Source organism: Molothrus ater, chromosome 9 (genome assembly GCF_012460135.2).
Source record: "Molothrus ater isolate BHLD 08-10-18 breed brown headed cowbird chromosome 9, BPBGC_Mater_1.1, whole genome shotgun sequence".
NCBI classification, from domain to species: Eukaryota; Metazoa; Chordata; class Aves; order Passeriformes; family Icteridae; genus Molothrus; species Molothrus ater.
In genome coordinates this window covers 28,593,873-28,618,777 of record NC_050486.2, presented here as the reverse complement: position 1 = coordinate 28,618,777, position 24,905 = coordinate 28,593,873, and the positions used below count along the sequence as shown (strand labels likewise).

The window sequence follows — 24,905 nt, the reverse complement described above, 5'->3', positions numbered from 1 at the left end:
CTGGCATCTCTCACTGTCAGAAATGGATGAGCAGGACTCCAGAGCTCCCTGAACACTGCAGGGAACAGCCCCAGTCCCACCCCGGGCTGGGATCCACTAGGATTCACCATTTCAAAGGTGCTGTTCCACTTTTGTGTGGGGCAAAGTCAGGTGGGGCAATAGAGCATCACCACTTTTTAACCCTGATGCCGCTCCCCCGTCCCCACTGAGCTTCCTGAAGTCCCTCCAGTGTTTCTGAAGTGCCATTTCAGCCAACAGCTGCAGAATAATAGGATCTGAAAAACCCAGGATAGTCACATCACCTCCTCCAAGCTGGGTATGCAACACCAAACCTTCCTTGAATTTCTGCAATGGACAGAGCCACTCCTTGTGTGTTATTTACCAACAAAATCTCCCCTTCAAAAGCATTTTCCTCCCCACCTGACCTCCATCAGCACTGTGGCAGCCTAGAAAGGCTGGTCACTCACTGAGGATGAAGATGGGCCACGGCAAGACCCATCTTCATTGAAAAACACCTAAAAAAATTTAAAACTCATGTTCTTCAAATGGAGCAAAATCAGCAGTGGATACACAGCACAAGCAGTATCATTTGCCATTATAAAGCTTGAATTTTCTCTTGGAAAACAAAGAGTATGTGCCTAAAAAAACACCTTTCATGTTTTAAAGAAGGGTCTCCAGGTCCTTTAAGGCACAATTAAACACTGCTGTAATTCTGTGCTTCCCAGCAAATCTGTGTTAAGAATTCCAAACACTCTCCCAGGAACCACACACAGTTTTTTTTGGTTTTGTTTTGTTTTTTGGGTTTTTTTTTCCCTTGCCTCCACTGCAGCATGGACAATTATTTATTTTCTTTGCCTTGCACTCAAGGATGTGATGGATGTATTTACACAAACACACACAGAGCCACAGATATCTCTCTATAAAAATTAATCTGCAGATGATGAAAAGTGTAAAAGATCTAAGAGGCAAATCCCAAACAAAAGAACACACTTTATACACTTTATACATAAATATCTTGAAATTATAAAGATCTGAGATTAAGTGGTTTACCACTCATTTAGAATTGATTAGAATGTATTTAAATTTAGCTGAAAGTACCACAACATTGCTAGTGTATTTGCATCTGCGAATAAGTAAATAAAAAGCCTGCTATTAAAGCCTTCATTAATTCTGATTATATGAGAACTTAAAAGCAAATCTGTGTATTACTGCTCTGTAAAGACTCCCAGCAACTCTAGAGTAGAGCTGGCACTGCAACACAACATGTGTCAGCTAAAATGACTAACAGGATCTATTTTCAGTAATCTTAAATCGCACTGCTAAAATATAGAATTAATGGGTTTGCATAATACTTCAAATATTTTTTTTTTCCTTCTAATTCATTCCCAATTCCTGCCTTATTGTATCAAAAAGTGAATTTTATATCACTTGACATTTATGTACAACAGTTGAACACATTTCATTAAACTACAATGTTTAGGCAGCACTCAGATGTGATGTGTATATTATTATAAAGAGTGATCCAGCTATTTTATTTCCTTATAAATATGATGACTGGAGGTTTAAAAAAATATATCATGTTGACTAGAAACATGAAGAACGCTTCATTCTGACTACAGATTTTGAGAGTTTAATTGAAGACAGGGTTTTTGAAAGAAGGATTCATTAATTTTAGTAGCATTTCCCTCCAACTAAAGACTTGTCTTAATTTCTAAGGAGTTTAACAATTAAGAATATAATCATCTCCAACTAATACCCAAGAACCTTCACGTGCCACTCTGACAGCTGAAAAGCCATTCTAAGTTAAAATACAACAAAAAAACAACCTTGCCCAACATTTAGTCATTGAACTCAGAGTTATGGGGTGCAGCTTGGTGAAAGATTTTGCACTTTATCAAGTCCAATAATCAGGTTTAGAACACTCCATCCTTAATAGAGTTGGCCCCAAAAATCCATTACTTTTCTCTACAGTCCCTAGGCCCAAGTGTCAAGTCCATTACTCAGTAATCAACATCACAAAACATTTTAAGGCACTGTGCAAGACAAGGGATCAAAGGGATTTTTAGCATAAAGTTATACAGAAAAGTATACCTGATAGTCCAAAATGCTGAATCCTAAACCATTTTTGTCCTTCTCCAGCTCAATAACCTTCACATCAGGAGACCATAATGCCAATTCCCCTTCTTCCTCCTCAGGATTAAAGTCTTCCTCGGGTTTCACCTGGAAAAGAAAAGCTCTGGATCAAATACCATTCTCTCAGTTCTTTACAAACACTATTCCTTCAATATTTTGATTATTAATGATGCATACATGCCCTAAAATGCGACCTTTCATGGAATTAAACCTTCACTGAGCATTATGAATAGAGTTTTCTCCAGTTTGCTGCCTTGAGTACTCCCCTGGGCACAGGCCTACATGTTTTGAGCATCAGAGCCCAACCTGGCACACAAATACCCGTGTATTAGTCTAATTAATTGTTAGGATATTACTAACCTGTTACACGTTGATGAACTTCAGCTGTCCCATTAGATGCATAAAGGAAAAAATAAATAGCATAAAAGATTTAACCACAGACAGCTAATAGAAAGGCCAGGCAATCAGAAAAGATGAGAAGCCAAGCTCTAAATACTTTTGCAAACAGGAGCAACCACATGTGTCAAGGTTTGCTTTGAGACTCCAAAGCTCCTCCGATGGAAAAAAACTTCTAAGTTTCAATTTTTTTTTTCCCCCCCCCAGTTCTATAAAAACCTACTCAGAACATGGAAGCAATCAGCTAATGGTGGCAAGGATGTGATTTAGTGTAATTCAGAGCTCTCACTCACCTATTAAGTGTGGGCATGATGAATGGGATGTGCAGTCAGCAAAGCAGCGCTGTGATTTACCCACCTTGTCTTCCCGGGACAATGAACCTCCTCAGCACCAACCCCTGTAAACCCAGGGGCTTTTCCGCAGAATTTACCGTCCCTTTTGCACGAGTGGGCGACGGGGGAAGCGTTACCTGCTGCTCTGGAGGGGACACTGCCGCCGCGGGGGGCTCGTCCACCCAGGACTCGGTGCCGTCGCTGAAGAGCCGCCGGCAGCACACCAGGGTGAAGGGGGGTGGCACCTCCTTGAGGAAGGTGACAGCCTCACGCCGGGACCTGCCGCACAGCTGCACCCCGTTTACCTGGCACAGCCACACACAGAGAATTAAAGGATATCTGCCAGATTATTTTTAATTTTTTTAATTTTTTTTTTTTGCATATATTTTTTCCCCCACCCGAGCCTGAAAGTTTGATTTTACCTGGGGGTTCTGGCACAGCTTGCACAGTTTTATTAACATATGCTTCTGAAGAATATACACATTATTGTAAAACTTCACCTCCAAGATCTTGTGACTGCTGACTGCTGCATCATATCTCTCTAGCTTCCTCTAACTTCTTTTCTGCTCATCGTTTTTCCAAGCCCAAACCTTTCCTAGAATTCTTATTTCTTTCTCACCGATTTCTTTGTCAGGGATCTTTTTTCTGTAAGTGTTAGGCTTATATATTTGAATTTAAAAAGATAAAAGAATTAATTTTCCCCCAATATTTTAAGTAAACACAGGTTCTGAGCTCTGATCAAAAAACTGAAGTCAGAACTATCATTTTACCTAGTTTAAAGGTTTGGCTCAATGACCAAATTTTTGGTCAAAAAGTTTGGTCAAAACCACCAATCATTAAGGTTTTTTCCAACCTTAATGATTCTCTGATTCTAACTTTGCCAATTTAAAATCTAACAAAAAGTGACTGAAACTAAAACAGAACCTACAGAAAACAGGTGAGAATGTTTGTACAGTAAGCAATTAACCAGAAAGGCCTGACAAGGGTCAAGCTTACTATACCATAAACTCAAGATTGTGAGTGATAACAGATCATTGTTAATGGATGTTCTAATCCACAGACTTTGAAAAAAAAATAAAAATAGAGAGATAAGACAGACAGAGATGATAGATAGATAGATAGATAGATAGATAGATAGATAGATAGATAGATAGATAGATAGATAGATAGATAGATAATGGTGCTTTAAAAATGGGATACTGCAGCTGCACTTTTTTTTGTAGTTGTCCCATCCCTGGAAATGTCCAAGGCCAGGCTGGACAGGGCTTGGAGCAACCTGGGATAGTGGAAGCTGTCCCAGGGGTGGGACTGGATGGGCTTCAATGTCCCTTCCAACCCAAACCATTCTGTCACTCTGTGACTCTGCTTCTGCAGGAAAACAAGAGGGATTCATCCTCTTTTACCTATTTTATAACCTTTTATGTCCTGAGGGTTCCTCTCTGCACCGCAGGGGTGTCCCTAAATAGGAGGACAGCAGGATGCCAGCAGGTGTCATAAACCACCTTTGTTAGCCAGCACTGCAGCCCCAAAAGAGCAGGGCTTTAACCCAATCACTGCTGTGGACTCAATCCCAACACCTTGTGTGCTCCAGGGATTTCTTTCAGGCTGCCTCAAGCCTCTCTCCCAAGCAAATGTCCACAGGGCTGGAGTGCAGGCACTGGTTTGGGAATCCAGCCCCTCATCCAAGCCAGTCCCCAGCAGGAACCAAGGCACAGCAAGTGGGGATAGCTGAGGATTACCTTCAGCCCTTCCCTCCACACCCACACTGCAAAGGAGCCCACACCTGATCCACGAAAACAGCATGGACACGTTCACCAGACATGGACACACCTTGGTACCTGTGCACCTGAGGCAGAGCCTCTCCATAAACCTCCCACATCTCCCTTCAATCTTCAAGCAATCCCACTTTAGCCAACATCTGCTTCCTGATCACTTCTGTTTTTCCCCCCACTTTGTGCTTTTTGCAGTGTAAATAAAAGTTTGGACTGCTGGGAAACACAGAGCTCCTCTCACACTCTACATCCCAGCCAAGCAGAAAAATTGAGAGTGGTGGAACTGGCCTCCACCACGGCAAGACAAACTGCCCTGGGCTTCTTCTGCAAGAATTACAGCAAGTGCTGAGCTATCAGCCTCGCCCATTAGTTAATTATTTAAGCAGAAGGATCCACACGTAAGGATTTTTTAATGCTTGGAGAGTGGCAGCGTGGTGGAAAGCTCCCAGCACTTCTCAGCATCCCGTGATGGATGGGGAAGAGCTGCTCTGCACCCCCCAGCAGACCTGGGGACTCCCATTTCTCCTCCTGCAGCTGCCAGAAATCAGCCTCTGAGCAGGCAAGGTGCCCTACACCCACTCATTCAGCACATCAGCCCTCAGACAGCAGGGAAATGCCACAACAAAAGGGCAGAAAAAAAGCAATTTACTCCTGAAAAAGAACACAGTGGAATTAGCTGCAATGAAGGGCAGGGGAGGGGTATTGTGCTGTCTGTCATAATTCAAACACGTCATTAAAAATAATCAACATTCAACCTCACTGTACATTGAAAAAAAAAAAAAAAAAAAGGAAAATCCTTGCTGATCATATTTTAATCCCAAAAGTATCAGGCCCAGGTAAGGCAGCTTGTTTGGGGAATGGGGCTGTCACTTTTTCCACTGCAAACCCCTATTTAAGGGGATTTATAACTTGGCTGCAAAAACACAGTTTGGGCTAAACCTGGCACTTACAGCTTTAGCCCAGAGCACATTTTTATTTTGTTGGGTTTTTTTTTTTTCCCAACTACAGAGCAGCAAAAAATTTACACTCACTAGGTCTGGGCATACCTGTGAACTTAATTCTGAGTACAGAGTAATACATAAAACTGTTAAATATACACAATTAAATTTTCCTAAGTTACTCTACAGCACTGCATTATTGCTTTTTCTATAAAATTTTTTTTGTTTAGTGGCCAAGCAATTTAAATGACACTTCCAGCATTCCATTAATCCCTTCCTTCAGGAATCAAGGTTTCCTCCATTAAGCAATAAGAAAATGTTTTAGGTCTTAGTGATATCAGTATGAATTTTTGATGTTAGGGGTGAAGAAGTAAAAGCAGAATAGCTGTACACCTAACAAATCAATCTTTCAGAAGGCCTAATTCTGTTTCCATTAAACATTCTTTGCATCTACTAAAAAAAGGCTCCAATATCAAAATATTCCACAAGGAGTAAGCATGCTATAAGAAATTAATGTCTTTTCACTTGCAGGCTGAGATACCAATGTACACACACACATACACACAAAAATAGGAATTATTTTAATTTTATCAAATAATTATTTTTCTGAGAAAATAGGTCTGGTGTGACTCTGGTAACTCCAAAGCTGCCCCAATACACCTCTTTACACACATTTAAACAAACTGATGTATTTGCTCATACACACAAATATCTTTCACCACTCCACAAAAAAGTTTTATTTTGTAACTGAAACCACTGTTCCTATGCCTGCTGTAAATGTTTTAGGGGTGACAAATATTCAGAAAGATTATCCACCACAAAAGCTAAAGCCAAACTGTGCAAAAGACTGAGCCACAGCACTACAAATAATTCAACACAAACATTATCTCTGCCCTTGTAACTCTTGATACTGATATTAAAACATTTCAGAAAAAAATACCCATGAAGTCACTGAGAGGTCACAAGAATTTGACATTTTTTCCATAAACGTGGAAGGGAACAGCGAAGAAAATGAATGATTCCAAAGCACAACTCTGCTTCCACAACTAATCTGGAATAATTCTATTGCACACACAGCAGCCAAGCTAGAACTGAAGAGAAGAATTTTAAGAAGGCCAAACAAACAGGAAATATGTAATTTTTATCTTTATTTTTAATTTTTTTTACCTCCAGAAGTTCATCCTCCAGTTGCAGAAGACCAAGTGCTGCAGCTGGGCCATCTGAAGCAATGGATGAGATATAATGGTGTCCATCAAAAGTGTCCAGCTCAACTCCTAATCTCAGAGTGTGGATGGGTAACAGCTGCCAAAAGATAAATATAAATATGTATTTCAGTCTAAATCTTTATCTACCAGGATAAAAACAGATTTAGGAATCAGTAGCTCACCAAATGGAACCAAACCCACAGTAAGATGATTAAATGTTCACAGTGACCTCTCCTGTGTTACAGCACTACTGTCCATAACTTCTCTTTACAAACTGTTTGCACAAATAAAAGCAACCAGTCTGTTCCTTGGGGGGAAAGGCAATTTGAACTGTATTCTCAAATAATTGAACTTAATGGGAAGAACACAGAGAGAAGCACCACCCAAAAGGTGAGCTGTCAACAAATCACAGAATGGTTTGGGTTGGAAGGGACCTTAAACACCATCCAGCTCCCACCCCTCTTCCATGGGGTTGGAGCAAAACAAAAGTAAAAGAAACAGAAATAAATAAAGGAATAAAATAAATTCCATAATTGCCCTAAAATCTCAGCACAAGATCAGCTGTCTTACTCCTCTGGGAGCTACACTACTTCGAGGCAGAAAAAATATCCCTGAAGTGTCCTCTGCAAGTAGTTGCTAAAACTGATATCCTTTTTTCTGCAAGGGGAAATCACTGATTTTGTGTCAGCCTTTTCCCACTGGGACTCCCTAATTTGGAATTTTTCTCTAGGGAAACTCCAACCCTCAGTGCCTTAAGTCTGCTAATATCAGGAAAAGTAGAATAAAAGTGATACACTAGCCAGAAAAGGCAGAATGAATCATGGCAACCCGGGGAGAAGAGATGATCAGCAGGAGCTGCTCCTTCAGTTTGGACATTTTATGGCTTTTTATTACTGGAGTTCAAAAACTGACTGTCCTGCTTCCCAAATTATTCTGGATATTCACATAAAAGGAGCGATCCACTGATCTACAGCATTCCTTCTGAGCCATGTCCCATCATGACTTTTTGGCCCTTCCTCACTGAGGTGTCCCCACAAATACATAACTGCATCACCTCTAAAAACCTCTTCTCCACAATATTAACACAGGTATCTTGAAAATATCTTGGAAGGGAAATTAATTTCAGATCTGACAATTGAAATGAATCACACATCCCTTTGCCTGAGCCAGGATCACTACAGCAAAATCCTCTGTGGGACAAAAAAGTTGTTCAGAGTTTCAACCTCTGCTTCATTCTGTGCAATTAAATACCCCAAAATTTAGGGTTTGAGTGTGTATTTTGTTGCTTGGGGGTTTGGTAATGAACTGTTAAAAGGTTCATTTGCCTGTGCTATGAAAAGGTATTGGATCAGTCCAGGAGATAAGCAGAATATTGGAAGCCTTTTTTTTGGAAAATATAGAGCCACAAAACCACTGAATTCCTGAACCACATCTGGAATTGTGTCTTGCCCTCCCAGGATTACTCTGCCAACATACACCAGGAAGGAAACCACCATGTAAGCCTTACCTTTGAGTACTTCTGGAGCTCTGAATCGTCTTTAAAGGGCATATCCACATTCACAACCTAAAAATTGGACATCAGAATATTTTTCAACAGTGGGACAATAAAGACTTTACCAGAACGATGAAATTCTGGCAAAAAACACCCAACTCATGAGTAAAATAAACTGTACTTAAACAATGTCACATTGATGCAAAATAATTTTAAACAAATGTTAGAAAAATCTTTCAGGCACAGAACATTTACAAGTAGGAATGTGGTGATTATGCACCATTAGCAGACTCCAATATTATCCTATTCCCGGAGCCCAAATGCCAATTTTAGTCAAGTTCAGTAATCCTGTGTAAGCACAAAATGCCATTATGTTTGACACAAATACCCACACGGCCTTGCCAGTCAGAATTTGAAAGTATGACAGCTTAAGTTGTTACCTCAGGCTATAGTGCAGCCATCTCCCATCCAGACTAACCCACCAACTTCTGGCTTGAAATACATAACTTCAATTACCAAATGGGAATGGAAAGTGGGTTATTTAAACCAGGGACAGGAAATCCTTTCAGTGTCTTTTTTTAAAGATTAATAAAATGACTATGCTCACCACCAGTTTTCTTGTATTGTCCCTCCTTAACAGAACAGATTTATCTGTAATATTAGAAGGTTATTCAATTTTAAATGTAATTAGGACAAAATCATAGAATGGTTTGGGTTGGAAGAGACCTTACAGTCATTTAGTTCCAGTCTGCAGCCCAGGGTTGGAATCTGGGACACTGAAGTTGAATATTTAAAGGAAAGCTACACTTGGTTGATCTGAAAAAACCAGAGCCTTGCAAAAAAATCAGGTAACTTTTCTTTGAAAACTTCTAGTTTAATAAAGATAAGACTTTTCTTCTGGATTAGTTTTAAACAGTGCTTCCAGCATGCTGTTTTGCAGCACTCAGGGTGTTTTTTCCTGACAGACAGAACCCATTTCATGGACACGTAGGTAACTAAATGGATTTATGACTGGCAGCTCCCCAGCCTGACACCACACGGTTCCTGCTTGGGATCTCAGCTCCTTCCACTGGCACCACAAAGGACCAGAAGCCAGCAGGGCCACCGACCCCTCTCTTCCAGCAGCTATTTCCTCTCAAGATGAATACTCCTGATAGAGCCCTGTAGGCACCTTTGGGGTGAGTTCAGGGGGCTGAGTGAGGACGGTGTGACGCAAGGACTGGGGTGTCACTCAAAATGGACATTGCTACTCAACACAGGAGGGAGGCACAGGCAACCAGAACCCAAAAATGACTTTCAGAATGGGATGGCAGGAGAGCTCCCTTCTGTCACTGAAGAGTTTGTGATATGATGGAGCTCCTTTCTATCACTGAAATGCTAACCCCCATGGTTAACACTGTCACTGCTGACATTTCACTGGTGAGGCTGGAGGAGGATTTGGAAAGGGTGGATTCACCAACCAAGCAGGATTTCATCCTCTGTGGGAAGTGTGATAGTGCTCAGGGAGGTAATAGCAGCCCTTGGAAATGTAAGGGTGGGAATACCAAGCAACTGAAGTGGGCAGCCAAACAGATTTATTGCATCATGTACATAATCTCACACGAGCTCCAGATCTTAAAGGAGCGCTAATGGAAGGAGGGGAAGCGAGCTTCTCAAGGCAATTCTTAAAGCTACTTTAAATCTCCCAGAGAGTGACTGGAACGATGGCTACTCCAAGTAGTAAAAATAAGTGTCTCTAAATCAACTGGACAAGCATTGCAAAGACAAACAGGGCATTTTCTTGGTGGTGGTGAGAATTTTTGAAGGCTTGGGGAAGAACGCTGTTCCGAGTCTTTTATCTGTACTGAAAAGCACAAGTGAATTACAATTTCCATCACCTCCTCGTGACAATTCATCAAAACAATCTTTTGCTAGGCAATTATTTAATACGAAGTGAAGAAATATCTACTAGACACTGGCACCACAAAGTTACACCATTGAGAATTACTTTGTATTTTCCCAGCATGTTTGAAAATCATTCTTTCATTCTTCAGATAAAATGGTAAGATTCTTCTGAAAACGAAAGCTATACCCCGAGCCCTTTTATTATTCAGTGCCCAGTAAAACAAATAGATCATGAATGAAATAATAAAAATGCCATATATTTTAAGTGGCTGCTGTGATGCAGATTTAACAGGACAGCTGATTTCCTTAAATCACTGCTCCTGTCTGGTATTTGTATAACAATAATATCTATATAAACAGAATAAAATAAAAAGGCAACACGTCCCCCAACTCATTATAACATACATTTCAGCCCTGATGTTACAGGGAAGAAAATCTGATGTTACTGATCTGTTCCAAACACTGAACTGTTCTATAAACAGCCTGTGATGCTAAGCTCACAGATCTGTAATTTAAAGAAATAACATTCATGAATGTAGTTTACTGAAATAAAACATACCATAACTTCGTATTCTGGTCCCAGCAGGTTTTCCCATTTGGATTTCAGCTCATGTGCTGGAGGGAGCGGGACTCTTCCTAAGTATGAAAGTGAATATTAAATTTACAAGCATATTCTACATTCAGAAGTACATTTACTTCTAAATATTCCAATAAAAATTCAGTGTAAATAAAAGATTAGAGGGAATAATCCCCAAAAGGGAAGCGCATTAAGCTGAGTCTATCAAACAGCGCAAATCAAAAATGTCTTTCTTAGGAAAACAATGCAAAATGTCAGCTCCTGTAAAAGTGTGATTTATTCAGCTGAGAGGCAGAAGAGGTGATGCTTGGTGATGAGATGTGAGTTCTGTACCATGCAGTACTGTAAATAAATCATTCTTTCAGGCTGCAAAACAAATTTCACACGACTTCATCGTTTGTTGCTGTAAAAACGCTTCCCACTCCAGGGAAACATCATCTCCCACCGAAATGAGCCCCCTTAAGAAGGAAAACACCTGACAAGATATTGCTGTTATCGAGGGGCTGTGTCAGCACAATGCAGGCACAGACTTTATTTATACATTTGGCAGGTATAAAGCCTTGTCTGCTTTAATTAGGCCAGTAAGTAACATGAGCTTTAATATAAGCTCCAGTTCTGAACCAGTCTTCCGTGGGAACTTGGCTATCTTGACATTTATATCTTTTCAGCTTTCTTACTTATGCAACCAAGGCAGTTGGTTACAGTCCTGTAAGACAATTTGACAGAGCTAGACAGCAGAAAATGACTGGCTGCCCTGTGTTTGACCTCAGCCAGAAGCTCAATTCACATATAAAGTTCCAAGCTGGAGCAATGTGTAACTGGTAAGAATCAAGCTCTACAGCAAATTCCATCCAGCAGCGACAGCAGCAGCATCTGGGGGCTGAATTACCAAAAACTAGGGGTTTTTTTTTCCCCCCTGAATGACTTCAGTAGTTTGTCAGATGTCTAGACAAGGCACAGACCACTCAGTGTTGCTGCTGTGTTGCCCTGAAATTCAGAATGTAAAGCACAAGCTCAGGTTCTGCACACAACCAGTGAGTAAAATACCTGGGGGGGGGGGGAATTGTGAGGACACCACGAGGAGCTCAGAGCCCAGCAAGAGCAAAACCCTGCACAAATGGCATTGTCAGGCTGCTTTCAGCACCTTTGCAGACTGCAAAGATAGAGCTCTGCAATACAATCCTCATTACACACTTCTGTAACTTTGAAGTTTTCCACTCAATAAAAAGAAAGATTGGAGTTTAGTTCTACGACAGCACAGCCCACCCCTGTTCTCTCCAGCTCACTTTCAGCCATGCCAGACAGGCAAATTCTGCCTGATCTGCACTGGGAAATCACACTGCTCAGTGCCTAAAAACTGAGGTGTCACTTGGAAATACCCAGAGGATTTCCAACCTACAGGCTCAAGCAGACACAGATATCTGAGAATTCCAGCAATCCTGATAGCTATTTTCTGCTACCAAAATGACACCCCACCAAGATTAAAAACTTGGGTTTGTAAACACAGCCCACAGTTTGTCTCTGAAATCAATTATCTCCTTAAAAAATAATGGGAAGACCAATTGTCCTAAAATTCTCAACTGCCAAGGTTTTTTAACTTCACTGGAAATTAAAGTTTTTAATCTGTAACATGATCAAGCACAGTTGATCACTGTCTTTACTTCTGAACTGTATCAAAACCAGAACACCGGTGCATTCTTCTGCTCCTTCCATCTGCAGAAAAACAGAGGGACAGAAATTCCTGAGTCTTTTTCTGCCATTACAGTTACAACAGTGTGAGCACACAGGACCTAAGCACCTGAAATCCACTGAGCAGCCAAATATAGAGTTCAAGGTTCACCAGGAGTAATGAATCTCAGGGTCAAGCTCAAAGTTCAGTTCAGCAACTGTAAGCTGTGTTCAGCTGGCTGAATACAGATTTTTCTGTCACTTCCAAAACACATTACCAAGATCCACGAGTTGTTCAGAGCAGGTGCTGATGCACGTCTCCATCTGAAGTTTTCCCCTTTCTTTCTTTCAAATACACTTTGAAGTCTCTGCTTGTGACTTCCTTAGGACTGTGAAATGTGGGCTGAAGGGATTTGGATTGAATATATTCAATTCCAGTGGCATCACTCAATTCACTTACAATGTTCCTTTTTCCCCCAACAGCTTTTTCCACATGGCAGCTAATAGGAAATTTCTTTCTAGTCTCTCATCCAGCTGAATTCCTCATGACCTAACATATGTACCATGTCTTCTATAATGTGCAAGGCCTCAGAAATGAAAACACTTCCAGGGACAGCTTTCATTAGCAACAACTTCTCAGCATATTTAGCCTGTCCTTCTGCCTGCGCTTCCAGGCAGCTTTTCATTTCTAATTAGCAAGCATAAAGCAGAAACCACAAACCTATTGTAAAAATCATCTTTTCTGGTCAAAATTGTCAGCTTCATCAAAACTGGGGTCTTTTTTTCTCGCAGCTTCCTCCTGCTCTCACAAAGTTACTACACAAGGGTGCTCTTCATTCAAGCCCTTCCTTTACCTGCCCTACTGCTGGGGCTTTTTCCCCAGGCATCTCTTAAGCCCCTGACTGCCAGCATTGTCCCTCTGGGTTCTGAGAACTCCTGCAAGGCAGGATGGAGCAGTTCTGCCCAGCCTGCAGGCTTGCAGAGGCTGCAGCTGTTAAATTCATTGCCTGCACTCTGCTAGCTCTGAGTTTCAGGCCTCGTGCACGTTGCAGCCCAAACTCTGCTGCCTTTGTACCAGAACTGCTTAAGCATGGCTTTGCCTGGCCAGAATTACTATTTAATACCTCCCCAGGAAACACAATTTAATAAGAATTTCACACAATGGGGCTTAAAGGGAAGTAATACGCATTTTATAAAACATACCTTTCACATTAAACTTCTAAAAGCATTTCCAGAGTTTAGTCAGAGCCTTAAATTAGCAGTATTTACTTTAGCACCATTATAATGAAGTGCCCATCACCACATCCAAAATAAGCACCTATCTTTGGAATTTAAACTTGGCCATTAAATTCTGTTCCAAGGTGAAATCTCATACATCGTATTTCTGCAGGAGTAAAATATGCATACAAGTCCCACAGTAAAAAAAAACCAAAACTGGGTAAGTGACACAGGACAGACAAAGTGCTGCTCTTTTCCAGCCTCTGTCATAGCCAAACAATGCTTTGAGAACCTCAACTCTCAGCTACTCAACCACCTCTGTTCTGGCTTCCTATTTCTGGGAACATGCAAAAGTCACAACAAAGGATGTCTGGTTACAAGGCTTGGACAGAAAAGTAAAACAGAATGGAATATAGGAACTGCTACATTTCTCTCGTTTCCAGGTTGTCTTTAATACTGACAGATCTTCAACAATCACAGCAAAATTGCTATTCATTGACAGCCGTAATTTAGAATCCTCTATTACATCTACATGTCTCAGAAACTACAAGGCATAAGGATAATTTATGCTGACTTTAACACAAGCTGTATAAATTCACCCAGAATTCCTGTAGAGGAGCCCAGAAATCTGTGGGGGAATTGAAGGTTCTGGAAAGACCTCCAGCCTTGGTTCCAAAGTCAGCCAAACCCCAGAGCAGCCCATGCCTTTGTGACCTGCCCCTGTGCCTGAATGCCATTTGTTCAAAAAATGCCTTTTCTGAACTCCAGCTACTGGGTCTTTACACCCAAGATACGAGTTCTGATGAAGCTACTGCAGTGTCAAGAGAGGAAAGTGCAGCATGTTCAGAGATGATGGAAACCAGAAGAATATTATAAAAATACTCTGCAGGAGTCTTAGATGTGTGAGGGCAGCAAGGTCACAGAATCATTAAGGCAGGAAAAGATCTCTAAGATTATTGTGTCCAGCCATGAAGATGGTTGTGACTGAGGTAACACTGATCAGGAAATAAATATGAATTCCCTGCAGGTCCATCTCCTGGTGCTGCTCACCCAGCAGGCCCTGGAGCAGAGGAGGATGATAAATAAAGTCTCTCCCAGGAGAAAACTGCACACCTCAGGTCATCAGTGCAGGACCAGGACCACAAAGAGGAATCCCTGAGCTGGAGGCTTTCAGCTCTGCAGAGTCAATGAGAGTCACGCCTGAGCACCAGAAGAGCTGCACTTCCACTGACTGTAACCTTAATAAATCCCTCCCTAAACAAAGGGGACCACTGCTGCCTGGAAAAGGGCAAATTTTATGCAAGGAAGAAGATCCAGAGAATTACAAACCCTGAGATATCTCAGAACCCACTCTCAGCAGACCTGTGGACTGTGGAGAGAGCTGTTTAGATCCAAGAGGCAGATCTTTGCTTCAGAAAAATGTTTTGAGCCAACCCATCAGTGTTGAAAATGGATTTCCTATGGTAGCCTTTAACCAGACCCAGAAGAGGCATTGCAAGGTGCCCTATCTACCTGCTTGATGCAGACTCTGCTGCTTGTCATTGTGAAGATTATCCTTCTCTTCTTGTTTTTCCTCATTCCTAGGGGCCACACTAATTTCAGGCCCTACAGCTCCAGGGGACACAAAGATTGGAACAAATGGCTGCACTGTAAAAACAAATTTAAAAAGTCCAAATCATATGCTGCAAAATAAAGGAAGTAGTAACACCACCTCACTAACTCTGTTTTTTTTTGGTGGGGTTACTACACAGAAGTTTTGCACTGAATTTTCCTGAATCTTTCATTTTAGTTTCTTTCCATTCCTCCTTTAAGTGTCTTCATTTTCTACAGTGCACCATTAAAAAAACCGAGGATCATGTGGTATCCAGTCCTGAACTGTTAAATGAGGTAACTGTAAATTGAGTGAAAAATAAAATCAGTGGCTAGCAAAACAGAATTACCTCTCCCTGAAGGTGTTTCTGAGGAAATAGCAAAGGAAGGTCTCCTTCTAAGCAGGGTGAGACGTACAGTCTGACCCGTGTTCCGCAGTGTCTCCACCACTTCTTGGTTGGTAAAACCCTGTATGTTGACTCCATCAACCTGAAACAAGAAATTTGTATCAAATAACAGTAATTGTGCTGCAATCTCAGGCTATGTTGTGGAGTTTCACAAGCTGTAAGCAACAGCCACGTTATTTAGTGCAGGAATTACAGGGTTACTCTCCCAAGACAGCAATATTTGCAAAACAATCTCATTAAATCTGTTACATTTCACCGATGAGAATTTATTTCCAAAATGCATTCTAAAAGGAAACACAACAGTAATTTCTTCTTTCTGTTTTCGTGGGGACAACCACAAAACAGAATTTACTAATCTGATACAAGTATGGACAGATTTTTCCTTTTTTTTTTTTTTTTTTTTTTGCTTAGCAAAACCAGCTTGACAAGGACTGTGGATGAAGGTTCCTAGCAGAGTATCCAACCTGGAACTCTGTTCAGTTCATTATCACTGCTGGTTTTCTCATGGATTTCTAACATGCCCCACACAAGCCTCTACAAACAACTGTCTGTATAATCCATCCTAAACAGCCCCATTCTTACATTATCAGATATTTTAATTTGCACTCAAAATACTCTGTTCACCTCACTGTCAGATCATGCACCAATAGGGCCTTTCCTGCAGATAAAAGGTTATATTAATTTTTGCTCTCACAGAGGAGAAGCTGACTTTGGAAGGTCTGGCATGGCACACATTTTAAAAGTAATTTAAAATCATATCTATATAAATATTATCTCTTAAAACAAAAAGACTGTGGAATTCATTCCTGCTTGTGCTGTGAATGCAAAATTGGCTATTATTCAATTCACTGTTATTCAATGGTTTTTCCATTTTTCTACACATAAAGCTTGGGCTTTTAAACCTAAATTGTGACCATTAACATTTTGATTGTATCCACACTCCAGAGCCATTAAGGAACACAAACAATGTGCCACATCTTGCAGAATCTTAACAATCCTCGAGTCCCATTCAATTCAAGTAGAAGTTAATGCTGCTCATCTTTACTGCAGGCCAAAAGCCAAGATTCTCCACTCTGAAACACTTTAATCCAAATGCTTGCCTCTTTCACAGTTAACTACTATTTACTATTTCTTTGAATATAAAATAATACTTTAACCACAGCAAGCCAAAGCTCATTTCTGTCACAAGTCTACCTAAACAAACACAAACCTCCAAATTATTTCTTCTGCAAAGCAGAGGAGGTTTAATTAATTTGAGAAAGTCTTTACTATGTTGTTCTTTTAACAGAGATGTGAAATGTATTAGCTCTACAGCAATGTATAAGCAGAGTATTCTACTTACAGCAACAATTTTGTCATGAACATGAATTTGGCCATTGTGGTCAGCAGCACTCCCAGGTATTATACTTTTCACAAAAATCCCTGAAGGTTCTGTTGGGGAGGGAATAGAAACAAGTCACTGCATTAACCTAATTTGCTTCTTTTCTTATTAAGGTTTTTAATTCCAGCCTTTTTCACACACTTCCTTCTGCCCATAAAGTGATGATTCTGTAAACCACCACCATCTGCACGTTACCACTCCCACAGCCTGACACAAAACTGAGGCTCTCTGGTGGAAAAAAACCCAGCACTGACACAACCACCTGTACACTGACCTCAAATATTTTCCTTAAAATGGCTCACAAAAGGCCACCTCCTCCATGGATTCATCCTTGTGCTTACCCAGGCTTTAAAGCACAATCACTTAAATCCATGCTGCGTTTGATTTCAATAGGACTAACTAAGCTAAAAGTAAAGTATGTGCTTAAGGACTTTGATCAGGACTTCAATCATCTTACAGCTAAAGAATTTAGTACTTTAAATCTTAATGAAAAAGGATTTTTCCTTAAAAAAAGAGAAAAGAGAAGAGAAACATGGAAATCAGAAAAGCTGTCCTTTGTCATGTTTGCAGCTTGCTTATTAATTCTAACTTCCAATGAGAACAAGAAAATAAAACCAAAGAAAAAGCAGAATTAAAAACCCCTGAAACACTAACACTTCCCTTTCACAAACTCCCACTAAATACAAGATGTTGATCTGTAATTGCAGTGAATTTCATGTCTCCATATCCTAGCACAGGCAGGAGCCATTCATTTTCCCCATGGTCAATAAAGGGTATTTGAGAAGCCCCTGTCCAATATTTTCCTAAATCCTGTACAACTCACCTATATCACATGTGCCAGCATATCCAACAATTGTTATTCCCAGGCTTTGCCCATTCTTTTTTATAAGTTCAACATCATAGGTGTCAAAAAAGTTGTCATTATCCTATAAATAAAGCACAAGTTAGTAAAAAATTCTCGTAATTTCCCAGCGTCATTACAATATTGCAGGTTAATTAAGACCTTTAGAAGTGAGAAGTGATTTTGGCTTTCCTTTTGTTTAAATGCAATGTAAATTAATTTGTAAAGTCCCTACAAAGCTGGCCCTGGGATGTCTGTGCAACTCTCCTGTGAGCAGTAAAAATCAGAACTGCAAGGCAAGAGTTCAAACAGGGAACAGTAAAGACACTGGTGAGACCAAAAGAGAAAAACAATCAAGCACATAAATCTGGGATTGCAAGGGATAAATGGAAATACATAGAGTTGTTTTCTTTCTGTAATCAGATACAGAGCAATGAGATCAAAAAGAAGATGATGAGAGTAAGGTCTGTTAAAGTGATGAAATCAAGAGGGATCCTGTCGCTGCCAACAGCAAAAAGGGACTGGGAAAATGGAAAACATTTCATAAGGGAGTGAAAAAAGAGAAGTTCAATCAAATGCTTGCCAAGCATCAGCTTTGGAAGGACCCATATGAAAAGCAGCCATACCCATTTCACTTCTCAATGAAGGGAAATCGATGGGCACTATCTCCTTATCACACACACCTCCCTCCACCAGCAAAGTCATTAAGCTCATTAAATGCCTTCCAACCCCCTTGCTCCATAAGAGGCTGATGGAGATGAAGATAAGTTTGGAGGCTGTCACTTATCTACAGTAAACAAGCCCAGAGCAGCACCTGGAATGGAGCTGTGGCCCTGAGAGCCTGGCTGTTTTCACCATCACAAAGCTCCTCAGAGTCAGTGCTCTGGCTACAAACATTTCTCTCTGAGCGACACTCCTGCTAGGATGCAAAATAATTGAAATGAAGTCCAGAAAAATCAAAGTGCAAAGTCCTAAATACAGTCAGCACAAGCTGGCTGCACTCTGCTGTCACTATCTTAGACAGTACAGATAATAAGATTGTTTTTTCTTGTGCCCACACACTGAAGTAGTTTCAGTTATTCTCTACCACAGGAAATTCAAAGAAAATTAAATATGAATATAAAACTGAAAATAACTAACCACCTATTAAAAATGGCTTTCTGCTGGTCTGCAAAAAAGAGAAAAGGAAAATATTTTCCACTCCAAAGCTCACAGCTAGTGAAAGTACTCATAAACCAGAGAAAAACTAGATTATAGGGATAAGTTCCATTATAAATCTGACACAAACTGAATGGTGGATCATTGAAATCATCACTAAATTAATAAATGCATTCAGATTAACAACTAATCCTGTCTTTGCAAATTTCTCCTGGCACCAGGAAGAGGAGTTTTTTCAGAACTATACATGAAGGCACTATTTAGTTCAGAAAATGATTTTTTCCCCCTCTAAACTGCATAGCAGGAACACGAAGGACACTGAAAAGACACTGAGAAAAAATCACATTTTAGAAAAGCTGCAGCATTTACAGTGCTCAGGGCTGATCAGTGGCAACAGGAAGAGAGAAAAACAGTATTTTGTGGAGGAAACAAAAATATGACCATTACAAAAAAATAAATTTATTTATTTTGCCCCTAATATGTGCCCTGGAAAATATGATCCAGTCAGGAAAGAAGGGCCTCATAACAATGCTGATTCCCTTGGAAAGCCTCTTGTCAAATACTGGACAAGCCCAGTGTTCAGACTCCAGCCTTAGGGATGCAGATCACCCCTCCCATCTCCTGGACACTGCACTGATCCCTCCTGGGGAACCCTGGGGAGAAAAGGAGCTCAAGAAGGACCCAAAATCCTTGACTGACACAGCCACAGCATTTTCCCAGGGGTGTAAAACACAAATCTGCCTTTGCAGTGACTGTGCCCAGTGAGCAAAGGGGCGAGTTTGGAGCAAAGTGACTTCTACTCTGACCTTCAAAAACAGTGCTAAAAAAAACAAACAAAACCAACCAAATCAAAAAAACAACCCAGCTCTCTCCACTCATATTCAAGAAACTAAACAAGAAAGAAAAGGCTACTCAGATTCTACACCTAAATCTAAGCAGCACAGTAGCAGCAGATGGTACACAAGCACAGCTTTGTTTATGTTTCGAGACCTACTGTACACTTAGTGTAGCATTTGTTGATTTTAATTACTCAAAACTGAAAAGAATGACTTCAAAAACAAGAGACTTTGATATGACCATGATAAGATTTGCTAAAACAAGTTTCAAAATTTTTAGATATATTTCCTATCACAGGCAGTAGCGTAGACTATGAAAACATTACACTTATGTTTCATAAAAAGATGATTGTGCTGAATAATTCTGGTGTGGCTCTCTGGATTTCAGGCTTAGGGAAATTCACAGTCCAGTTTTAAATCCACTCACAAATGATTGATTTGAAAAAATGTAACGAGCTAAGAAGAAGAACTAAAAGTACCACTTATCGATAACGTTTATGGTCTTGGTAATTAAATCAGCCACTGGGAAATAAATTCTGTAAAGCTGGCCATTCCAATCCCAAGATTATAGGTATTAATAAGATAGAGGAAAAAGGGGAAAATTATAGAAGGCAGGGCTGTAATAATGACCACTTAAACATAAGCATATATCTGGAAAATCAAGAGAGAAGAAGCACTTTAGGGCTCAAGAACTCTCTGTTCTCTCCTTCCTTTCTGATCACAAGCCACAAACACATTTAAAAATGTCCCAAGGAAGCAGCAGATACTCACATTTCCATTTGGAAGGGAAGGCAATGTGCTGACTGGCCAGCTCAGGGGAGCTGGTGGAGCCTCCATGAATTCACACTTGGGGTCCCTTGCCACGATCATCCTGACAGAATTCCCACAGTTCCTGAGCACTTGGGCAACCTGCTCACTGGTCATGCCCTGCACGTTGGTCCCTCCAATCTGCAAGATGTGGTCTCCTGTCTGCAGCCTCCCGTCCTTCAAACGCAAATCAAATGGCAAAAAGTGTTTCCAGTCCATCCACAAAGTATCTGTTCCATCACAAAACTGAAACTGTGCAGGGGCATCTTCCATGGCCATGAGAACCAATGTGAGAAAATGCCAGGAAAAATGACCACCATGGCAACATTTTAAATAACTCAAGGACTCGTTTGCACAGTTATGTGCTGTTTTTTCCCACTGTTTTGCTCATTTAGGAGAAAACGGGCAGCAACAATGTTTTATAATCTCACAGATTGTTGTACGTTCTGTTCCATAGAATACTCCTCATCATTCTAACTCAGGTAGGAGTTAGAATATAAGCACAGCATTTTGATTTAGGAATTTTTTTTACAGAGTTCTTCCCTCATACTTCTACATTAGCCTGGCAATTTTGTTTCTCATGTGACCAGCTCCAACTTCAGTGAGTAAATCCACTGAAGGTAACAAGACTCCACACAATCCATTTTTTACCTGATAATTATGATTCATGACCTACAACATCGTTCCCATCACAAGCAGGAACTTCTAGCACCAAATTCTCAGCTGGTATTGATCAGCACAGCTCCACCACCTTTGGTGCACTGATTTATACAGCAATCACAGAGTTATTCCCAGAACCAACTCAAACTCATTTACAAACTCATCCAATTTTAACATGTACATGCCTCATTATTTCACATGTTCTTAATGATGTCTCATTCAGCTGAGAATGATGTGGTGAGTTCTTAGCTTATATGCTTCATTGGTAGCCAAAACACTTTATTCCTTACAGCAAAACAGGTGCTAGACAAAAATTAAAATATACTCATTTATACATGGCAGGTTCAGAGGGAGATGGTTGAGAAAAAGCCAACATTTTCCAATAAAGCTCTCCAAATTCCCAGCTTTTATTCCATCCTGTACTAGAGGAACTACTTTTGCCTCTTCTCTTTTGTCTGCAGGGCTTCTGGTCCTCAGATATTTTAACTTATCAGGACCAAATTTGCTTGAAAAAATCTGAATCTGTTTGGTTACTGCAAGTGTTCTAGTCCTGAAATGCAGCAACACTCAGCACTGAGTCTCTAAAGACAAACAATCAGAGGTGCAAACTGTGCCTGTGCAACTTCAAAGGGCTCTGCACCAAACCTAAATGTCTCCTTGAACTGGTCAGGCTGCAAGGCAGGGATCAAACCCCCCTCCACTGAAACCCACTGAAAATAGGACATTTTCAATCTCTAAACTGAGTCTTGCATCGCAGTGACTTTGGGAGGGCAGGTTTCCTTGCCTGACAATTCACTTGGAGAGTTTGTCCCCACGGTGTTGCAAAATGTGCCAAATTGTACAGAGAATTTGTCCTGCCCCAGACTGACCAAGGGCTGAAAATACCACATATCAGGCAACTTTTCAGAATTTTTGCGTGTTCAACAATGTTACAAAAGCCAAATCTGGAAACCCACTGAAAATAGGACATTTTCAATCTCTAAACTGAATCTTGCATCGCAGTGACTTTGGGAGGGCAGGTTTCCTTGCCTGACAATTCACTTGGAGAGTTTGTCCCCATGGGTGTTGCAAAATGTGCCAAATTGTACAAAGTATTCGTCCTGCCCCAGACTGACCAAGGGCTGAAAATACTAAATATCAGGCACCTTTTCAGAATTTTTGCATGTTCAACAATGTTACAAAAGCCAAATCTTGTCTGAGGAACAACTTAATTTATATCAGGTGCTGAATTTTTCCTCAATCATACCTTCAACCTTTATTTATTTATGAAGCACGTGTTGGCATACAGACTTTGATGCTACCAGCTTCTTTTTGTTTAAGTATATTAGTTTATTTTAAGACTGTCAAAAGCGGTTAATTATACTTTGCAATCAAACAAGAAGTGACATAATATAACAAATTACCCGATCTGCTAATCCCCCAGGAACAATTGTTCTTACAACTACTCCACTCGACTTTCCTCCTACAATTCCAAAGCCTAATCCTGAACCATCGTTAATCAGCTCAACGTCTTCGACGTGGCCCCAGTGAATCTGCAATTAATAAAAACAGGAGATTTTAATTTTGACCATCGTTAACGTTTCTTGCTTTCACGTGCAGCGGGAAGGAGGAGGAGGAGAATTAATCAGAGCAGTTTTCTGTCTCCACCCCACATGCTGGAGGATCTGTGGGATTCTGTTCACTCAGCTCCATTTCCTCATAAACACGCAGTGGGATTTCTCATCTGTTTTTAAACACTCATTTCTGTCCTCCACTCTCAGGGTAACAGGATACCAGGAAAAAGCTTGACTAAGAAAAAGCAATTTTAAGGTTTTCCTGCCAAAATGAAAAGCATCCTTTTAGTTTTTCATAAATCCAGAGTACTGCAAACAAGAGGGAAAAACAGAGGCAAGGAGCTTGCACTGGCCCAGTTTTCACTCAGCCTTGCCCAAATTCTCATTTCTGTTATTTCACTTACACACTCTGAACACCCCCATTCAGCACTGAATTAATAGCACAGCACAATATTCTGCCATACTGGATTGGAAGTAAATTTCTAAGCTACACTCTACCATGACCTTATGTTCTACAAGACAATCTGAAAATAACAAAGCTGTTAAGCAACCCAAACCCAGCCAATGTTTCTGTCAGATTAATATCTCATACAGGCCCAAATGGAGCAAAGTAGGCAGATTTAAGTCTTCTGCGAATAAAGGATTTATTAGCATACTGAAAATCTTTGCCAAAGCCAGTTAAATATCATAAAAGAAGTTTAAAGACCCCCTGCAGAGATATATATTTGTATTTTATTTTGTTAGTCTGTTCGGTGCAGATCTTTCAATGAAAAAGCAGTTAAAATTTAATTCTTTAAAATTTTCAGTGCAATAAACAATATTGATTATCCACTAAAACCTTCAGATTTCACTACCTCTATAATAATCATGAGGGAAATAATTGCTAAGAATAAGGAAAAACACTGCTTTTACCCAGATTTTCATCAAAATCTACTAACACAATAAATTCAGATTCCAATATTGCGATCCCTGGATTTAGGTGTGCAGTTTGTCCGAATTCAGGGAAGCCACCTGGACCATATGGGTGGAACACAGATGGAAGTTCATCCCTGGTTTATTACATGTCCCAGTGACAAGCTCTCCTTTGTCACAAAAACAAAAGGCTTCCCAATCACTGAAATTTGCAGATGAGGAAAAACAAAACCAAACCCCAAAAAACCCAAGCTGATAAATAAACAGGGATTGAGGGGTTCTTTAACAGATAAATTGTGTTTGTTTTTTAAAACAAAGACAAGGCTTTTTTGGTGTGAGCAGTGCCAGTTTAAATTGGTTGGGCTGTTCCAAGCAGTGCTCATGGCAGGTTATGTTTACTCTCTTTTAAGAGGTAATCAGAGCATCTTTAATTGCTGAGCACAAGTAGGTTTCAGCTGGGTATTCTCATAAAACGCTTCAATCAGCCTGTGCTGAACAGACCCTGCTGATAAGAATATGGTGATCCACTAAAGCTTCTGCTATCCCATAAAAACCCAGGATCGGTTTTATAACAACTCCACCGTGCAGCTTTGCAATGGAAGCTCTGTACTTACTGCACGGTGAGTCTAAATGAAATGTCATCACACATAAAATGTGATTAAAGGAAAAAAATCCCTCCATGTAAAACTTGCTAACACAAACCCTTCAGAGCCACGGGGGGAAAAAAAAAATAAAATTAAAAAAATAAAAATTCAGCCCAGCTCGAAATCTGATTTGGACAGTATTACAAGAACTCACAGTCTCAGGTGGATTTACATCACTGAACAAGGCAGTTCTGCTGTTCCCTTGAAGTGGCTCCCGAGCCACCACCAGATGCAGGGATCCTGTGGATTGCTGGAGGAGGGCAATGGCGTGCTGATGGGAAATGTTCTGATCCAATGGCGTGCAATTAATGGCCAGTATGTGGTCATTTTCCCTCAGTCTTTGATCCCTTAACAAAACATTGAAAGCAATTTTTTAATGCAGCACAGTGACTTCGCGTCAGGCTCCTGTAACTGAAATGTGAATAGGCAAAACATGCAGTCCTGCAAGGTTAAATGTTTATATGCTTTAAAAATCTGCTTATTAGGGTGCCTTCACCAGCT

The 24,905-nt window shown here is 40.4% G+C and overlaps 1 protein-coding gene across 1 annotated transcript in view; it reads right to left on the bottom strand.

The window, feature by feature from the left end:
* PATJ (PATJ crumbs cell polarity complex component) overlaps positions 1-24,905 on the bottom strand; it is a 143,931-nt gene that overhangs the window by 107,960 nt on the left and 11,066 nt on the right. The window contains exons 6-17 of the mRNA XM_036388222.1: positions 24,559-24,751; positions 22,699-22,827; positions 20,600-20,812; positions 17,817-17,919; positions 16,955-17,043; positions 15,556-15,694; positions 15,128-15,262; positions 10,712-10,788; positions 8,284-8,340; positions 6,739-6,873; positions 2,999-3,166; positions 2,092-2,220 (exon numbers count right to left, since the gene is read on the bottom strand). Coding sequence (XP_036244115.1) covers positions 2,092-2,220; positions 2,999-3,166; positions 6,739-6,873; positions 8,284-8,340; positions 10,712-10,788; positions 15,128-15,262; positions 15,556-15,694; positions 16,955-17,043; positions 17,817-17,919; positions 20,600-20,812; positions 22,699-22,827; positions 24,559-24,751 — 1,567 coding nt within the window. The remainder of the gene's footprint in view (positions 1-2,091; positions 2,221-2,998; positions 3,167-6,738; positions 6,874-8,283; positions 8,341-10,711; positions 10,789-15,127; positions 15,263-15,555; positions 15,695-16,954; positions 17,044-17,816; positions 17,920-20,599; positions 20,813-22,698; positions 22,828-24,558; positions 24,752-24,905) is intronic.